This window comes from Salvelinus namaycush, chromosome 25 (assembly GCF_016432855.1).
Source record: "Salvelinus namaycush isolate Seneca chromosome 25, SaNama_1.0, whole genome shotgun sequence".
NCBI lineage: Eukaryota > Metazoa > Chordata > Actinopteri > Salmoniformes > Salmonidae > Salvelinus > Salvelinus namaycush.
The window spans coordinates 9,039,360-9,056,713 of NC_052331.1; the positions used below are offsets into that span (position 1 = coordinate 9,039,360).

The 17,354-nt window shown below is 44.3% G+C and overlaps 1 protein-coding gene across 1 annotated transcript in view; it reads right to left on the reverse strand.

Annotated features, from left to right (window-relative positions):
- The window catches only part of LOC120020189 (ephrin type-A receptor 3-like), a 117,251-nt gene extending 102,584 nt beyond the window's left edge, over window positions 1–14,667 (reverse strand). Inside the window, exons 1-4 of the mRNA XM_038963684.1 lie at window positions 14,593–14,667; window positions 5,078–5,278; window positions 4,769–4,876; window positions 4,124–4,475 (exon numbers count right to left, since the gene is read on the reverse strand). Coding sequence (XP_038819612.1) covers window positions 4,124–4,475; window positions 4,769–4,876; window positions 5,078–5,278; window positions 14,593–14,640 — 709 coding nt within the window. The 5' untranslated portion in view covers window positions 14,641–14,667. The remainder of the gene's footprint in view (window positions 1–4,123; window positions 4,476–4,768; window positions 4,877–5,077; window positions 5,279–14,592) is intronic.
- Window positions 14,668–17,354: the final 2,687 nt, after the last annotated feature.

Below are 17,354 nucleotides of genomic sequence, written 5' to 3' on the forward strand. Positions count from 1 at the left end.
TGGGAGCAACTTCCAGACGCTGCTGGAAGTTGTGTTGGAGGGCCAGCAGGGCGCACTTTTCCCTCTGGTCATAAGATCATGTCCCAGGACAGTGAAGGGAACATTGCCCTATGCAGAGTGATGTTTTTCAGATGGGTGCCCTGACTCTCTGTGGTCATAAAAAATCCCATGGCACATAGCAAGACTAGGGGTGTTAACCCTGGTGTCCTGGCTAAATTCCCATCATGGCCCCCTAATTGGCATGTATCTCCACCATGCTAGCTGAGGTGTGGTGAGTGTTTTGGTACAACAGTGGTTGCTGTGCATCACCCAGGTGAGATTCCCCCTCACCCTGTAAACTGCTTTGAGTACCTCAGTCGGTAGAAAGGTGCTATAAGTCCATAGCATGAAAAAGTCATATTTTCAATTGGCAAGCAATAGTGATAAAATTCCAAGGTAGCATGCTGTCATGTGTCTCTTCATTTTACATTAAGTATGATCTCTTATCTGAGAAGATACTTACAATATATATTTTTAAAGTGTTTATTTGAGAGTCGTCACCACACAAAAGTTTTTTTGCGGCATTCGAGGGAGAAGGGCCTTGGTCGGGGAGGTGACCAAAAACCCGATGGTCACTCTAACAGAGCTCCAGAGTTCCACTGTGGAGATGGGAGAACCTTCCAGAAGGACAAACATCTCTGCAGCGCTCCACTAATCAGGGCTTTATGGTAGAGTGGCCAGACGGAAGCCACTCCTCAGTAAAAGGCACGACAGCCCGCTTGGAATTTGCCAAAAAGGCACCTAAACAACTCTCAGACCATGAGAAACAAGATTCTCTGGTCTGATGAAACCAAGATTGAACTAATTGGCCTGAATGCTAAGCGTCACGTCTGGAGGAAACCTGGCACCTTCCCTACGATAAAGCACGGTGGTGGCAGCATCGTGCTATAGGGGATGTTTTTCAGCAGCAGGGACTGGGAGACTAGTCAGGATCGAAGGAAAGATGAACAGAGCACTCAAGACCTCAGACTGGGGCGAAGGTTCACCTTCCAACAGGACAACAACACTAAGCACACAGCCAAGACAACGCAGGAGTGGCTTCGTGACAAGTCTCTGAATGTCCTTGAGGGGCCCGGACATGAACCCGATCGAACATCTCTGGAGAGACCTGAAAATAGCTGTGCAGCAACGCCTGAGAGGATCTGCAGAGAAGAATGGGAGAAACTCGAGGCTGTAATCGCTGCCAAAGGTACTTCAACAAAGGTCTGAGTAAAGGGTCTGAATACTTATATAAATGTGATATTTAAATGTTTTCTATTTTATAAATGTGCTAATATTTCTAAAAACCTGTTTTTGCTTTTTCATTATGCGGTATTGTATGTAGATTGACGAGGGGGAAAAACGATTTAATCCGTTTTAGAATCCGTTTAGGAAAAATTCAAGTGGTCTGAATACTTTTCGAATGCACCGTATACAAAACAATAAGAACACCTGAACTTTCAATGACAGACTGACCAAGTGAATACAGGTGAAAGCTACGATCCCTTACTGACGTCACTTGTTAAATCCACTTCAATCAGTGCAGATGAAGGGGAGGAGACGGGTTAAAGAAGGATTTTTAAGTCTTGAGACAATTGAGGCATGGATTGTGTATGTGTGCCATTCAGAGGGCGAATGGGCGAGATAAAATATTTAAGTGCCTTTGAACGGGGTAGTTGGTGTCAGGCGCACCGGTTTGTGTCAAGAAATGCAACGCTGCTGGGTTTTTCACGCTCAACATGTCTCGCATGTGTATCAGGAATGGTCCACCACCCAAAGGACACCCAGCCAACTTGACACAACTGTGGGAAGCATTGGAGTCAACATGGGCCAGCATCCCTGTGGAACGCTTTCGACACCTTGTGGAGTCCATGACCCGACGATAGGTGTTCTTAATGTTTGGTGTACTCAGTGTATCTTGCAATAGTAACAAGTAATTGTTCAAATAAAAACAAGTATACACTTGAACAATTACTTGTTAGTATTGCATTAAAGCACGAACAAATACCTATAAAAACATACATAGCATTACTTGGCCCTGATTGTAAAAAAGATATGGCCATTTTTATAGTGGGAGTGTGTCTCCGGTAACGCGTGACATTGCCCAGATGTGAAACGCCTTGTTGTGTTAGCCTGGACCTGGAGTTGCAATGAACTTTTAACTGGGGGTTCGTAAAGTAGTGTTCAGCAGTAAAACGGTGTTAATTCCAATATAGTTATCTGCCACAACGATAATCTCACAATGAAAGGCACCAAGCACAGCACACAATAATAGCGGAGGTGCATAAAGATGGCGGCCTTCATGACATTGCTCTCGTTACTCTTTTTTTAGCAGAGTATTAGCAGAGTGTACACGCTCCCAATTTTAGTGTCAAGATGCCGGCAATTTGAAAAACCTAAAAAGTAGATCGCGCTGATTTGTTGGCGCGTTGCACCATATCGCGTACCTTCGAACGTAGTGGGTGGTGCTAAAACACAATGAAATCAGACCTACAATTCGGCCGTCTTTCTGCACGTTCGCCATTGTTCTTGTTCAATTATATTCCTAGGAACTTCGGAGCACAGGAATCGGTACTGTGATCTACATTCCCAAAGGACTCGTAAGGAAGCTTGTGCATGTCCTGCTGCATCTTACAAGAGAAGCAAACAGCCTACCTACATGCAGTACCACGGGGTTTAGTTCTCACAACTGAGCCTAAGACAGCTCTAGCAAGGGAAGATATCGGTCAACTGACACACACAACTCACACACACACAACACACACACACACACCACACACACACACACACACCACACACAACACACACAACACACCACACACACACACACACACACACACACCCTCTCAAATCTGTGAAGTTTAACAACTTAATACTCTGCTACCTGAGGCATCCCCTCTCCTCCACTTCCTCCACTCTAAAGGGTGGAAAATGGTACATGCACATCTCCTCGCTCACACACTCACAGACACAAACTGCCTCCAAGCAACTCCCGACCTTCTCTTTCATAACATTGTCCTCGCTACGTAAGGGGGTTGCCTAACACACACACACACACACACACGGCCACACCCACCATCACACACACACACAGCCTTACCCAACAGGGGGTTGTAACCCACATACCCACAGTCGTTATCATTCCATCCTGGTAAACCACATTGATTTCCACAACGCTGCCGTCTATCTGTATTCATATTCTCTCTGGAACAGTTTCTCCGTTCAGTACTAGATCTAGATCTATCAGGACTAGGCTTGTCACGATACCAACACTTAACAAACAATACGATACCGGGCCAAGTATGGCGACACCGTGGTGGGGAAAAAAATATCTGTGGCCTGGCATCCCGTTCGCCCGGACGCTTGTTCAGGTCTTCGAAATGTTCTCCAAAAACCTGTCACTGAAATTCACACTTCTTCTCAATATAACACATTTACTGTAACTTCACAGTGTTCAGTGTATAATATAACACTGCATAGAATGGCTGATTTGTCCCATCTAACAGGACCTGCTTGGCAGCACCAGGTACAGTACAGTATAATCCCGATTCCTAATAGATTTTCTGCCCACCTCTCCACTGTCATAACGTTAGCCGCACAGGATGTTGGTGGCACCTTAATTGGGGAGAGCGTGCTTGTGGTAATGACTAGAGAAGAGTCAGTGGAATGATATCAAATACACCGAACACATGGTTTCCAGGTGTTTGATGTCATTCCATTTGCTCCGTTCCGGCCATAATTACGTGCCGTCCTCACCTCAGCAGCCTCCACTGGTTAGCCGATGTGTGGTGAGCTTTCTGAGGAAGGAATGGCTGCCATGGAATTGGTTGTGTATGTAAAGCCACAGACTAGCACAGGCACAAACAGATACACACACGTTATAAACCTTGTATTCATTCACATTGTGGCTGGTCACTGTGTCCTTCTTATCCAGGCCTAAACACACATCTCGCCATCGACACAAAGCCCCCCACACAATTTGATTTGTCACATGCGCCGAATAAAACAGGTATAGACCTTAACGTGAAATGCTTACTTACAAGCCCTTAACCAACAATTAAGTTCAAGAAATTAAGTGAAAAAAAGATTTACTAAATACACTTACGTTGGCAGAAGTCCTTATGCTCCTCGTACCCCGGCTTGCACACACACCTCCCGATGGGCACCAGCCATCCCCCGTCGGCGCTACAGTACATCCTGGGGGCCTCGAACTCCTCTGACGCGTTCACACACAGCCCTCTGACCTCCACCAGGGCCGAGTCGCCCCCCGTGACGGTGTCAGGGAACTGGGCCAGGTTGAGCACGGTGAGGGGACACTTCTTGTAGAAGACACGGACAGAGACCAGAGCGATGCAGGCTCCCAGGTCCTGGAAGGCCAGGTAGAACCCCTTCTTACTTAGGTTGCTGATGTCACGCACCTCTGTGTTGAGCTTCATCACACGGTCGCCCACATCCACCTAGAGAGAGGGAGAGCAACCAGATTTATTTTACAGTTCTGTTTCAGCTAGAACGGACCTAGTAGAACAGGATGTTGATTGTCATTATTATTACGGGGATTGTTTTGCCCTCAGTATGTAAGTTGCCCTTAGCTCCATGTCCAGAGTCAGAACTTGTTTCATCCTCCTAATGGTTAGGATAAGAATGGTTAGGGGAAATCTGAGGTTAATGTTAGGATTGGGGGTAAGGTACTCTGATCCTAGATCTGTAGTTAGAGGCAACCTCTACCTTGGGAGTCTGTGTTTTCACTGACCTGTGTGAAGCTCTCGTCAGCAGCGATGGTGTCTATCTTGATGTACTGACTCTCCTTGATGAACCACAGGTTGGCGTTGTTGGATTCATAGTAGAACATGTTGAACGTCTGGAAAACACACAATTGGACATTTGCATTTGATTAAAGTTTGACATTTTGTTATGCCGTAGATCTATGGAAAACTGTTTGACAGAAAGATCACTTCTCTCGGTCAAGATTCAAAACATTATGACATTTCAGTCAACCATGACCTTGAAGCAAAGAGTATTGAACAATTGTTGACAGAATGGAAACCATGAGCAGATGGACCTCTTTGCAGGTGCCGGGTACTCCAGGCAGGCTGTTACAGTCTCGGAGGGTGAACTTGATCTCGATGTAGACGCGCTGGGCCCCGTCGCGGGCGATGTGCCGCGTCCTCAGCCAGTTGTTCTGACTGGCCTCCATCACGTTGCACACCTGGTAGGTACGCATAGGAGTGTTCCTCTCATCCATCACACTGATCTCCTCCCACTGCAGAGAGAGAGAGAAGGGGGGGTTAGAGGATTGCAGGGCGGGGGGGGGGGATGTGTGTGTACTTAAGTGACAAAAAGCATCTGTGTACATTTAAGTAATCACATTATAGTGCATGCACGTGCATGTGTATGCATGTTTTCATACATGTGCATTTGTGTGTGTGTGTGTGTGTGTGTGTGTGTGTGTGTGTGTGTGTGTGTGTGTGTGTGTGTGTGTGTGTGTGCGAGTGTGTGTGTGTGAGTGAGTGTGTGAGTGAGTGTGTGAGTGACTCTATGTGTGTGTGTCTCCTTGATCAAGAGAGAGACGTAGGACAGAGCTACTTTGTCTCCCCTCATATATTGCCATCTGTTTCCACTTGTGTTCAGAGAAGTAATTCAGAACACTTCTCGCATGAGAGAGAAAACATTTCTGTTCCTTCAAGGAAAGGAAAATAAACCAGTGTGGTTTCATAGAGTTTCAGAGACCAGGACCTACCAAAGAGGAAGCAGACAGCTAGGTTTAAACACACACACACACACACACACACACACACACACACACACACACACACACACACACACACACACACACACACACACACACCCACAACACACACACAAACACACACACACACACACACACACACAATGAGCCAACTCAGTATGAATCTCATTTGGGGTGAGGAGATGCACAGACCACCTTCTCAGTTCAGAGTACCAGTCTCTTTTCAGGCTCTGTATAGACTACTGATTGATGAACACATATCACATTTCAACATTCAAACCTCAGACACACAGAAAGGCAACTATTTTCTGGTCGGTGCAGCTGGCTATTGCGAAACTTTCCCTCTAATTTCACTCGGATGGGATGCAAATTATACCGGAGTGGAGATAGACAGGAGAGAGAGCGAGAAAGCAAGACAGAGAGCGAGAGAGCGAGAGAGAGAGAAGGAAGGAAGGAAGAAAGGAGAGAGAATGCAGGATTGAGAGAGAAAGAGAAAGACAGGGGGGGTTAAGACCGGTAAAGGAGAGAAAGAAAGTGAGAAAAGGACAGAGAAAGACAAGGGGGTTGTAGACTCGGAAGAAAAAGCTCTGATTTTGGGGATAATTGAACTTGACAGGTCGACAAGCCGGCAAAGGCTTGACACATTTCACCCAAAGTCTTGAGTACTAAAACAGACGGAAACAGACTCTCAGTCAGCTGCTTTTAATCCACTGGGCCTTCCACAGGGCTGGCTCCTGAGCTGGGACTAGAATAGCACGGAGGAAACAATTTATGAGGAAACAATTTATGAGTTTATGTCATAGGTAGGGCCAGGAATATTACAGACCAATTGACCTGGCCAAGGGAATCCCTATGCCCTGTGTACAGGCTATAACTACGACGATGTCATGAGTACCAGCGACATAGAAAACGAGTTGCGTTATACTCGAGGCCATCTCTCTCTCTCTCTCTCTCTCTCTCTCTCTCTCTCTCTCTCTCTCTCTCTCTCTCTCTCTCTCTCTCTCTCTCTCTCTCTCTCTCTCTCTCTCTCTCTCTCTCTCTCTCTCTCTCTCTCTCTCTCTCTCTCTCTCTCTCTCTCTCTCTCTCTCTCTCTCTCTCCTACTGTACCATTTTTCCTCTCTTCTGCTCTCTCTCTCTCTCGCTCTCTCTCGCTCTCTCTCGCTCTCTCTCGCTCTCTCTATTTCATCAGTTGGAAGAACAAAACAACAGATGAGGATCGAGAGAGAGAAAACGACAGATGAGAATAGAGAGAGAGAAAAACCGAGGGAGGAATGAATGCGGGTAAATTACAGACGCGGCTGGCAGCTAAACGGACCCATCTGTGTGGAGCGGGACCAGTCGGACATCACAGGAGACTGAGAGGGCATACACGGCTCTACACACACATACTCACACACTCACACACACTCACACACACTCACACACACTGCACAGAGGCACACACGCGCGGCTAGTTCCCTAGAGAGCGGTGATTATGGAGTTAAAGAGGATAGCTATTGAGGAATAAAGAGGGCTTTATGACGTTCTGTTTATTTCTCTCAGAGCTGAGGTTGAGTGTGAGGACTACACAGACTTCCTGGCTTGTTTATGGAGCGGTTTCCATGTGAAAGAGTCTGGTGATTGTCAGGCAGTAGCGGTCAGGTGGGTTTCTTTACTATCTCTCCACCTAAGGACGTGCTTCACCGAAATCCGTGCTTCACCAAATCCTTTCCTCAGTTTGCTCAGTGAAGAACTCTTAGTCCAATGTACTCTTAGTCCAACTCTTAGTCCAATGTTCTGAAATAACAGATTAGTGCTGGGTGGTACAGTGTATTTTACTATATAACGGTATTGATGCACGGACCGGTTCGTGTTTTTACTTTACCTTCTATAACGGTATTTGAATGTTTGTTTTGTTAAATCGTGACATGCAGCCTGTAATGTACATTTTTATACTATACTCCGCTACTTGAGTCATTTATATCCGCTGTCTCTCTCTCTCCATGCCGCTTTCCACACAGATCTATTCCTGTCACTCAAGGAGCGCATTTGTTGTTGCTCGACCACGAGACACTTGCATACAGTCTACATGGTCAAAGCTTCCACTTCTTAATATAAATCTACAAGCGTTCTATAATACTTCTTACATCTGCAAACAGCTAGTTTGTGTTTTTTAAGCACTGGCTAGCTAGTCAGAGGAAATGCAGCTAGCTACAGCCTGATACCAGTGATGGTGTAGGCCTAAATCAGCATGTTGTTTGTGCAACAGTATCTTCTAAACTGAAGAGGATTAGGCAAAGCATGAATATGTTAGCTACATGAAGTAGCTAAGAGAAAACATTTAATGTAGCCAAAGATTATAGTGTCCCCTAGGAAACACTGACCAACACTTTGGTTCCTACCCTGTCACAATAACTCCTCTCTGTCCGTTTTCTTCGTATCATGTCAAACAACACTGTTTTCAAAGTGCCCACTATTATATTTGAACTATAGAATTATAATGATAATTGCAACATTTGGTTAAAAATAAGGCCTACATTTTTGCCAATATCGTGCAGCCCTTTGTGGCAGCGTGGAAATGATCTCAAATGAGTGCAGGAAATGCAGAAATGCAGAAATGTATGAAAATGCTGAATTTTCTTGGGGGTTGAAGTTTAATTTAACAGTATAAAACCATCAGAATGGAGAAAGACTCATTGAAATCAATTAGGAAGAACAGTATGTGTTGCCACCCTGGGGTCACACACTACTCATAAAGCAAATGTATAATTTGTCTTATTCAAAAACATAAAATACCATCAAATACTGTAAAACATTTGAAAAATACCGTAATATGATATTTTGGCCATATCGCCCAACAACAGACTGTTAATTTCCAACATACAGTACAGGTAGAATCAAATGATGCTGGTCATATTCTTGATGTCTATTTTTTCTAAAAGCCTCCTCCCTCACCAGTAAATATTAGAAAATCAATCCAACATTTAATTGAAACAAACCAGCTTATGCTATCTAAACAAAATAATTCTGAAATAATGAATATGGATGATGCTGCCCAACTTTCCTTCAAGTGTGAACAAGAGAGAAGTGTTTAGACAGGTTGGAGGATTTAGCCTCTCTCTCTCAATCACCGAACACACACACACACTCAATCAGTGAACCTGTTGCTATAGCGATGGCAGTTCAGTTTGACCGCTAATTAGCATTCTGGACAGAACTTTCCTCTTTGAGCATTCTAATCCCTCGACAAATCACAACGAAGCTGGCCTGATTGCTTTGAAGCGGGGCAAAACCGTCGCATCAGGACTCGGGTTAAACCCTTCATTGGCTTAACATAATTTCCCCCCGCAATCATCTTGTAGTTACAGATACTTATACATAATTGGCCATCAAACTCTGAAACAACATCTGTCTAAGAGACAGAGACAGAGCGAAGAACGGGGGCGCTCCCAAATATATTAATAAAGATACGGGGACTATATTTGAACCTTTTACTGCAGTGGGCTAAATCAGGGTCGCACAGAGTGTTTCTTGGCAGTCTTAAACAAATCTACTTTGAAGCAAAAGTACACACCTCACACACACGGTTATGGGCTTAAAAAAAAGAAGACACATGTACCATATCAGATCTAGAGTTGAAATGTTTGAGTTTGCATTCCACTATTCCACTTTACATACAACACAGAAGACTGAAATACAGTACAACAAACCATTTGACATAGAAACACTGTATTTTCGGCGGCTTTTTTTGAAATAACGTTTATTAATTATGAAACAATGAAAAGTATGAATAACATTCCACCCATGAGGCCACTAGGTCATTTGACCGCAGGAAAGAGCTACAAGCAATATCATTACTGACTTGTGTCTGTTTTCGATCCCGCCGCAGAAACACAAACACCCCAGTTGTGTGATAGAAGTGGGTCGCTCTGCTCAGACTCCAGCACACATCTGGCTCTGGGGAGGGCCGTACTAAGTCTGACCTGCGGGGGTCAAGTGGTGGTGGATTGAGTCAGAGAGACAGCTATCCAGCCAAGGCCATATCTTGAACGGTGGGAATGTCTGTGTGACCTCTCTGCAGGTTCAGGGGTCCGGGTTTAACTAGATAATCCCCCTTATATGAAACACAAGACCCAGAGAGACATGCTGCTCAGCACCTCAGCCCTCTGTTTATATCTCTCTCTCCCTCTCTCTGTCTCTCGCCCCCCTTTTTCTCTCCCGTTGAGAGAACTCATTTCCCATTTTCTTCTCTGTGTTATCCTGGAGAGAGAGAGAGAGGGGTGTGTAGCCTATAATGCGTTTTCCAGTTCCCTAGGGTTCCTGCCACATGTCAGACTCGTTGACAGCCTAAACGTCTGCTTCTTGAACAGAAGAAGAGACATGAAAAGACAAATGCATGTAAATCGTCCAGTTATTACTGGTGCTAAAGCCTGGTGTTTATCTTCCATCATTTAACTCTGAGTGTGTCGTTCTCTCCCTCTCTCATTCTCTCCTCCCTCTCTCTTTCTCCCCATCGCTTTCAATCTCACTCGCTATCTTGCTCTCCTTCTATCCGCCCTCACTCTGACTATTTTTCTCTCTCTCTTCTCTTTCTCCCCCCCTCTATTTCTTCGGGTTACTTCAGGCTGCTGTGAGGTGAGGTGCAGGGTAATACAGGGTAATACAGGGTATCATCATCCCTGTTGTTATCTCCTGTTGCTGTGGAGTGACTCAACCAGCCTGTGTGTCCTATGTCATCGGAAGTAACTACTCCTTTCCTCTCTCCTGCACTCACCCAGTGGGTGCGAGAGCTCAGGCACAAAGCAGGAGCCTTGAATCACCAAGGTGGGTGCTAAATAGTGTGGTCTTTATTTCAAACTGTAAACCAGACTTGGGTCAAATACATATGTCAAACCTTCGACTGTTTGTTTCAGCCTGCCCGATACAAGGGGACCAATGTGATAGTCCAAAAAAAGTGCAAACTCCACCCACCTCCAATCAAGCGTATACCTAAAGTATTTGAAATATGTATTTGACCCAGGTCTGTGGTTAACATTATACATTTAGCTAAGCATTCATGCTGGAATGAAACCCACAGCCTTGGTGTTGCCAGCAAACAAGGCTGTAATCAAACTGATGTCCTTTCAATGAAGCTGCCTTCACTGACAGAAAGAAAATAGTCAGGATTTTAGCTCTTTATCCCCCATCGCTCTCGCTTTCAGCTGGTTTCTACTGACATTCCTCTGCTATTTCTTGACTGATTTCCCTTCATTTGTTCATTATTTCTCTTCATTCCTCTGTTGCGCTCTAAAGAGGCATGACACTGGCATTCTGCGACTTCCTGGGCTGTTACCTTCACAGCAGCCCGTTACGCAACTCAACACCGGTGTTACGTAAAAATATTCACCACCTCCCCAAATCGCAGTCGCAAAAAAAAAACGGAGCCAGCGACTGTCACATTATTTTCAGCGCAGCGGAAATAATTAGTAAATTCCCCCTCCAGACTCCAAATATAGCTATAGAACGCTTAAGAAGCCATCACTCTAACACGCACTGCTCTCTCTCTCTCTCTCTCTGCACTACTGCTACTGAATACACCCTGCACTCTAGACACCTCACTGATTCTAATAAAATGATTACCTCACTGATGTCAGTGTCTCCAGCCAGTGTCAGAGATTCATACCGCGTACACCGATCCAATGCTTTCAGGTCTACACAAGCGCCTATTGTAGTGAATAGTGGATTGTTATTTTCGTCAACAAAAAATTGTGACAAAAACATTCGTCAAACACATGTTTTTCAGTCGCAATTGATGAGACCATAACTAAATAGATCCTGACAAAAACTATAACTAAACTAAAATTATTTTGAGATGAGACAAAATTATCTCTGTGACTAAAATCAGACTACTACGTGGACTGGACAATGTTGTTTTGGAGAGATTGAGAGATTTTCGGTGATAAGCACATTTCAAATTAGAGGCACAGACGTGCAGCGCAGTTCCGTTCAGCAGTGGGAAGGATGCATCACACCCGGCAAACACAGTCTACATCAGCTGGTGAGCTGCGGGGGAGCAAGCGATGATTGTGGCCAGACAGGCCCCGCCCCAGCTCTGGCTCCGGTTATACACATCGCACAGGCAACTCTCTTGCTTCACGTTAGCTAACCAGTCACTGCCAGACTTCTGGTTAGCTACCCTTTGCCTGTTTAAATTAAAAACAATAGCCAACGTAGCCAGGACTCCCTCTTTTCCTCAGAGAAAATGGCTTGATTCTAGCCCTTAGGCTACTGTTGAAAAGACATGACCCATAATACCGGCGTTACATTTTCTTACATCCATAAAGCATATCGCGGGCCGTTCTAAAACTAGGCTACTTGCAGACCGAACCATTAACCATTTGTCAAGGCTACACTTTGTTCAGCCATGTTACTTCATTAGCTAGCTATAGCTAACAACCTGCGGCTCATTCAGCAGGACACAACGTTTTGGAATGTGTTGAATAAGGAATAACGGCGGCTCTATTCATGGACTTTTTATCGGCAACGTTTGAGAATGTTTTTCAACTGAACTGAGCCCTGGTAACATTATCAGTAGCCTATATGCAAATATTTGGTGGCACAATGAAAACTGATAGAAAAGTATTTATTGACTAAATTCCTCTTGTCACTACACTATATCTGGGTAAATAACTTTATTTTCAGTTAATGTGGACCCAATGACTCAGACTTGAGCACTTGGACCAGGACTCGAGCACTGGGACTCAGACTTCAGCCATAGGGACTCGTGACTCGACTCGTGACTCGACTATTGGTGACTTGAGCACAGGGGACTTGGGACTCGAGGTTTAGTGACTCGACTACATCACTGGGCAAAATAGTCATTAGCTCCCGTTCAAAGTCATTAGCCCCCGTTTTACTTTTGGACATCAATGTGGCAACGAGGGATGGAAGTGCAACCCATACTACTTTGCCAATACTTTGCGGCATCATCTGGTGACTGTGCCTCCTGCCGTGTCTAGACTTGACAGCTTTAGTATTCTGATCATAGAGCTCTAATCATGGAATTCCGAACGCGTCATGTGTCTACACCTACATTTAAATGTGTCTGCCGTGTCCAGTGTGTCCGGACTCCCTATTCCCACGCTATATTCAATTGTAAGTATGCATTCTACAAATGGTGGAATAGGCAAAATATGTTAACACAACAACTGATGGCAGTAGCTAACTACTGTAGCTAACTAGCCAGCTAACCTCTGTAGCTAGCAAGTCAAGCCGAAGAGATTGCAAATGGATTAGCATAACTATAGCCAAACAAAATATATTTTTTCGAAATATTAGCTAGCAGGCTAGCATTTACGAGGCCACCAAACACGTTATTCACATGAACATATCTCCTCCAACGTTATAATGACAAAGTGCCTCTCGGACCCAAAACATACGTTTTCTGGAGACTTGTGGGAGAAGTGCTGATGACGTCGCCCACCGTATGCGCTTTCAGTAGCCTGATTGTGTCCAGACTGAAGAGAAATCCACACACAATGCATCCCTGACTACCACCTGAAGTGGTCAGCCAGATCTGAACACATTCAGACCCATCATTTCAATGCGATCTTCGTATTCTGATAGCGAAAGTCGCATGTAAGTGTCAAGTGTAGACATGATTTCTCTCTCGCTCTCGTGTCTGTTTGTTTTGTATGTAATGTGCAATATCTATGTAGGCCGAATTAGGAATTTCCATGGCAAGATCATTCTTATATAATATAATACTATTCTTATGTACTGTATATGTTTAGCATTTTGCTGCTGTTGGGAAGAGAATAGAATATGTTATGCAGAAAAATGTGTTGGTAGACCAAATGTATGTATGTGCACATGGAAGTGAGCGATTCATGTTTACTATAGGTTAATTAGGCAATACAAATGTGATGTGACTAAAATGTGACTACAATGAAAGGGCATTTAGTTGACTAAAATGTCTCTCTGTTTTCGTCATTTTGACAATAACTAGACTAAATCCTTATTCAAATGACAAAAATGTGGCTGACATGCTGACCAGACTGGGCGTCCGCGTGTACCATCGCGCGCCATCACTCGCTTGTTGATTTTGTCAATCCACACCAGATGCGATCAGGACACGTAGGTTGAAATATCAATAAGAACTCTGAACCAACTGTATTCATTTGGAGACAGGTCGAAAAGCATTAATCATTCATGGCAATTTAGCTAGCTAGCTTGCTGTTGCTAGCTAATTTGTCCTGGGATATAAACATTGGGTTGTTATTTTACCTGAAATGCACAAGGTCCTCTACTCCAACAATTAATCCACAGATAAAAGGGAAACCGAGTTAGTTTCTAGTAATATCTCCTCCTTCAGTCTTTTTCTTCTTCATTGGACTTTATATGGCGGTTGGCAACCAACTTTAATGTGCATTAGCACCACCAACTGGAATGGAGTGTGGACCTTAGTTCATCTTTCAATCACCCACGTGGGTATATGCTCCTAATACCCAATGAGGAGATGGGAGAGGTGGGACTTGCATCGCCTCAAGCGTCACAAATAGAACCAAGTTCTATTTTAGAGCTTGGCTACACAAATGCTCATTGACGCGCGCGAGCAGTTTGAATGCAATGAATGTATAACATGTATGTGTACATATATTTTGCAACGCTCGTGGGTGTGGTCAGCATATAAGACTTAATTATATTTTTGTCAAAATGACTAAGATTAAACTAAATCTAAAACACACTGCCAAAATTAACACTGGGTTAAAGTTGGTTTGGTAAAGTTTGTGTCTGTGTGAGCGCCTGTGGATCAAGATTGATCCAGTATGGCCGCCTCATACAGAAAGTGATATCACAGAGCTACTCACCCCCTCGGCAGGGTAGGCCTCCCAGCCTAGGTTTCCCAGAGCAGACATGGAGTCCAACAACGTCACTGCAGACAGACAGAGAGAACAGACTGGTTAACACAACACACACTATTACAGCAATAAGACACCAGAGGAAGGGAGGGCCGTCGTGGTTATTGGAACATCTGTGCTGTCAAAGGTGGGGGGTGAGGCCAGGCCAATGGGATAGCACTTACAACAGCACATTAGAACAACATTTACTGCCTCAGATTCACACAGGCTCAACCACACACCCTTAACCCCTTTCCATAGCAAAGGGACGGAGTGAGGGGTGGAGAGATGGATGGATGGAGAAAGGCCAAGAGATGGATTGATAGAGGAAGAGAGAAAGGCAAGGGCTGGTGAGAGTGACAGCAAAGAAGAGAGAGGGGAACAGAGAGAGGGATGAAGAATGAGAGAAATATCCGGATGGAGGCGGACGGAGGGATGGACGGACAGAGAGAAGGAGTGAGGTAGAGACAGAAAGGCTAAGAGATAGCTAAAAGGCTGTGTATTTAGATTCAGATGGAGCCAGTTTCTCCCACGGTGTGTGAACTGTGCTTTCCCTGCCTGACGCCATTGAGCCCTAATTATGGCCTCACCACTGCTCACCATTAATATTTAATTATCCTCCATCTGCAGAGGCTGCCGCCAGCCCCCTCCCTCCCTCTTCTCTCTATCTCCCTATCACTCTCTGCTTTGCTACTTCTTGTGCTCTCTCTCTCTCTCTCTCTCTCTTCTCTGCCCTCTCGCTCTTACCTGCTGTCTCTCTCTCTCTCTCTTCTCTGCCCTCTCGCTCTTAGCTGCTGTCTCTCTCTCTCTCTCTCTCTTTTCTGCCCTCTCGCTCTTACCTGCTGTCTCTCTCTCTCCCTCTCTCTCTCTCGCTCTTACCTGCTGTCTCTCTCACCCTCTCTTGCTGTCTCTTTCAATCTGCTTCTCTCCCTTTCACACTCTCTACATCTCCATCTCTCTCTTTCTCTCATTCTGTGCCAGAGGTCTGACTCGGGCCAAAAGAGAGTTACTCCTCGGCTCTCAGCCACAGGTCCCAGATCAGCTGTCCAGGCTCCTGACCTGAAACATCATCAGTTGGCTTTAATAACTGACCCTGGAAACCAGAGGGAACTAGTGCCAAAACACAGACACGTGCAGTATTTTCAAGGATAATCTCGGCACTTACAGTAGAACCAAATCTCAAATGAGCGCTAACCAGCTAAAAGTTGGTTACGTAAAAATATTTCAAGGCTAACTTCATCTCTCCGGATGTCCAATTCATTCTTGTTGGAAGATGATGAAAAACATTATAGTACAACATGACTCTTTTATATCACACTTTTTCCACTCGGGAAAGAAGAACACACCCAGGAGCAGAAAACAGAGTAGACTGCTATATTTTCATCTAGCTCCTGTTCCACATTTAGATATGAGCCTTTCTACATTTCTCCTCTCAGAGGGAGCCTGGGCCTGGTGGCTGATGAAACACATTTGCCTCCCCTCTCCACTGAACGTGACATTTCTAAATGAATAAAGCAGTAGGGAGAGTGTGTCTGCTGTGTGCACGCAGGTAGCACTAGTCTCTCTCTCTCTCTCTCTCTCTCTCTCTCTCTCTCTCTCTCTCTCTCTCTCTCTCTCTCTCTCTCTCTCTCTCTCTCTCTCTCTCTCTCTCTCTCTCTCTCTCTCTCTCTCTCTCTCTCTCTCTCTCTCTCTCTCTCTCTCTCTCTCTCTCTCTCTCTCTCTCTCTCTCTCTCTCTCTCTCTCTCTGCAGTGCCTTCAGAAAGTATTCACATGCCCTTGACTTTTTCCACATTTTGTTGTGTTACATCCTGAATTGAATGTTTTAAATTTCGATTTTGTGTCACTGATCTACACACAATAAGTATTCAAATGCTTTGTTATGGCAAGCCTACATAAATTCAGGAGTAAAAATGTGCTTAACAAATCGCATAATATTGCATGGACTCATTCCATGTTCAATTATAGCGGTTAACATTCTTTTTTTTATGACTACCCCATCTCTGTATCCCACACATGGAATTATCTGTAGGGTCCCTCAATCGAGGAATGAATTTCAAGCACAGATTCAACCACAAAGACCAGGGAGGTTGTTCAATGCCTAGCAAAGGAAGGATGACTGTACAGAATACAAATATTCCAAAACATGCATCCTGTTTGCAACAAGGCACTTAAGTAATGCTTAAAAAATATAATAATACTTTAAAAAAGTAATACTTAAGTAACACTTTTTTTTAAATGTAAGAAAGAAATGTACTTTTTGTCCTGAACCATTATGTTTGGGGCAAATCAAACACAACACATCATGTTATGGGTATGCTTGTCATCGGCAAGGACTAGGGAGATTGATAGGATACAAATCAATGGAATACAGCTGTATTACAGCGGCCAACTTACAGTTTTGACTTAAATCTACCAGAAAATCTATGGCAAGACTTGAAAATGGCTGTCTAGCAATGATCAATAATCAACTTGACAGAGCATGAAGAATTTTAAAAAGAATAATGTGCAAATATTGTACAATCCACATGTGCAAAGCTCTTAGAGACCCAGAAAGACTCACAGCTGTAATCGCTGCCAAAGGTGCTTCTACAAAGTATTGACTCAGGGATGTGAATACTTACAGTATGTAAATTAGATATTACTGTATTTAATCTTCAACACATTTGCTCAAATCTATTTAATCCATTTTGAATCCAGGCTGTAACACAACAAAATGTGGAATAAGTGAAGGG